At 28.4% G+C, this 1,704-nt stretch overlaps 1 protein-coding gene across 1 annotated transcript; it reads right to left on the bottom strand.

Annotated features, from left to right (window-relative positions):
• Positions 1-503: 503 nt before the first annotated feature.
• Positions 504-1,208, bottom strand: LOC108916606 (vicilin-like seed storage protein At2g18540). The gene is made up of 2 exons (XM_018722900.1): positions 1,067-1,208; positions 504-1,018 (listed from the first exon to the last, which is right to left on the bottom strand). The coding sequence occupies exons 1-2, from the start codon at positions 1,206-1,208 to the stop codon at positions 504-506; spliced, it is 657 nt and encodes a 218-aa protein (XP_018578416.1).
• Positions 1,209-1,704: the final 496 nt, after the last annotated feature.

Consider the following 1,704-nt stretch of genomic DNA (forward strand, 5'->3'; position numbering starts at 1 on the left):
GTCAAATGTATTGCATTGGCAAATAACCTTAATGCATATGTAGTCATATTGTTTGATAATTTTTCATTAAATTTTCCAAAATATAATTTTTCCTTCATTTTCCCCTGATAAAAATTACCCCAGTAATGATTTGTAAACTTTTCTTCGAATTCTTCTATATTATTTATTTCACTTTCTTTCCCAGAAAACCACGTTATCGCGTCTCCCTCTAAATTTTCCCGGATAATTTGTTTCACATCTTCACTTTCTCTTATATCCTTACACTTGTTTTTTATGCTTTTGAGAAATACCATTGGATGTAATATATTAATTTTTCCATTGAACTTAACCGTGCTGTTGTTACTGGAACATGTGACATGTCTGACTTGTACCCTTTGGTTTCCTCCATCTCTTTGTCCTGCCTGGATATTATTTTCTATTACTTGTATTTTTTCTTGATTCATCTTAATAGTTTCATCCATTCTTCCTATCTGACCAATTATATTTGTTTCCCGATTATTTATTCATACTTCTATGTTCCTACAATTTTCAACACTCTTCTGCACCTCTTGTCCTATAATGCTACATGCATTTACTCCTTCTTGCATCTTCTGCACACATTCTTCTTTATTATTCTGGATTTCTATGTGTACTTTTTCTTCCATCTTATCCATTCTTTTATCCACATTTTCTTCCAATTTCTTATGTTCCCCATTGTACTGCCCTGTGATTTCTTCCAACTTCTTTATTCTTCTATCCACTGCATCTTCTAATTTCTTGTGTTCATTTTTAAATTCTTTCTTCAATTCTTCATTTGTACTCTCAATTAGTTTTATTACTTTTGAAATGTCTTCTGCAATTTCTGTCCTCATGTTTTTATCTCTTTCATCTAGATCCTTTTTCAAATTTGATAACATTTCTTCTTGTTTCTTTTCCATTTCTTCTTTATTCTTTCTATCCCTTTCTTCAATATCTTCTTTTTGTTTCTGAAACAATTCCTTTTGTTCTTCTTTATCTTGTTGTCTTTGAAGATTTCGTTCTTCTTTTAAATTTTGAAACAATTCGAGGAAAAATTTATTTTCTTCACTTATCTCTGGTCTTCTTGATTCTTGTTCTCTTTCCCCCCTTTCTTTAATCCTAGTTACCACACTCGTTTCTTCTGTACTTCCCATGCTATCTGATGAGCTGTCTCCTTCCACCATTAACGTTTTCCCACTACGTAGATCCATTTCTTGTTTTTATTTTGTTCACCCTGTATATAAATATGAAAAAGAAATCCTATTCTTTGTACAAAAGCCCCACGTTGTATGCGACAATTTATAATATATTAAATTTTACTTTGGGTGTTGTAAAAATTTAAACTTTTAAATTTTAATTTATAAATTATTAAATTATTGAATTTTGTAAAATTATATTTTTTTCAAATTATTATTATTTTTTTTAAATGTTATTATTATAAAAAATTTTTATTATTGAATGAATTTGATTAATGCTTATGTCAAAATTTTGTTGAACGCCTTTTTGTAAGATAATTTATGGATTCTATAATTACCTGTTATGCTTATGAATAATTTTAGAGCCTGTACTCCTATCTTCAGGGAAGCGGTTTACTTTATAAACACTTTGTATACAAGTATGATTGACACTTATGTTGAAATAGTTTTTTATGAGAATGATTTAAATTTTTAATGTTGTTCAATACTTAATTCTTTCTATATATGATTT

This window comes from Anoplophora glabripennis, unplaced genomic scaffold (assembly GCF_000390285.2).
Source record: "Anoplophora glabripennis isolate ALB-LARVAE unplaced genomic scaffold, Agla_2.0 scaffold2253, whole genome shotgun sequence".
In the NCBI taxonomy this organism is placed as follows: domain Eukaryota; kingdom Metazoa; phylum Arthropoda; class Insecta; order Coleoptera; family Cerambycidae; genus Anoplophora; species Anoplophora glabripennis.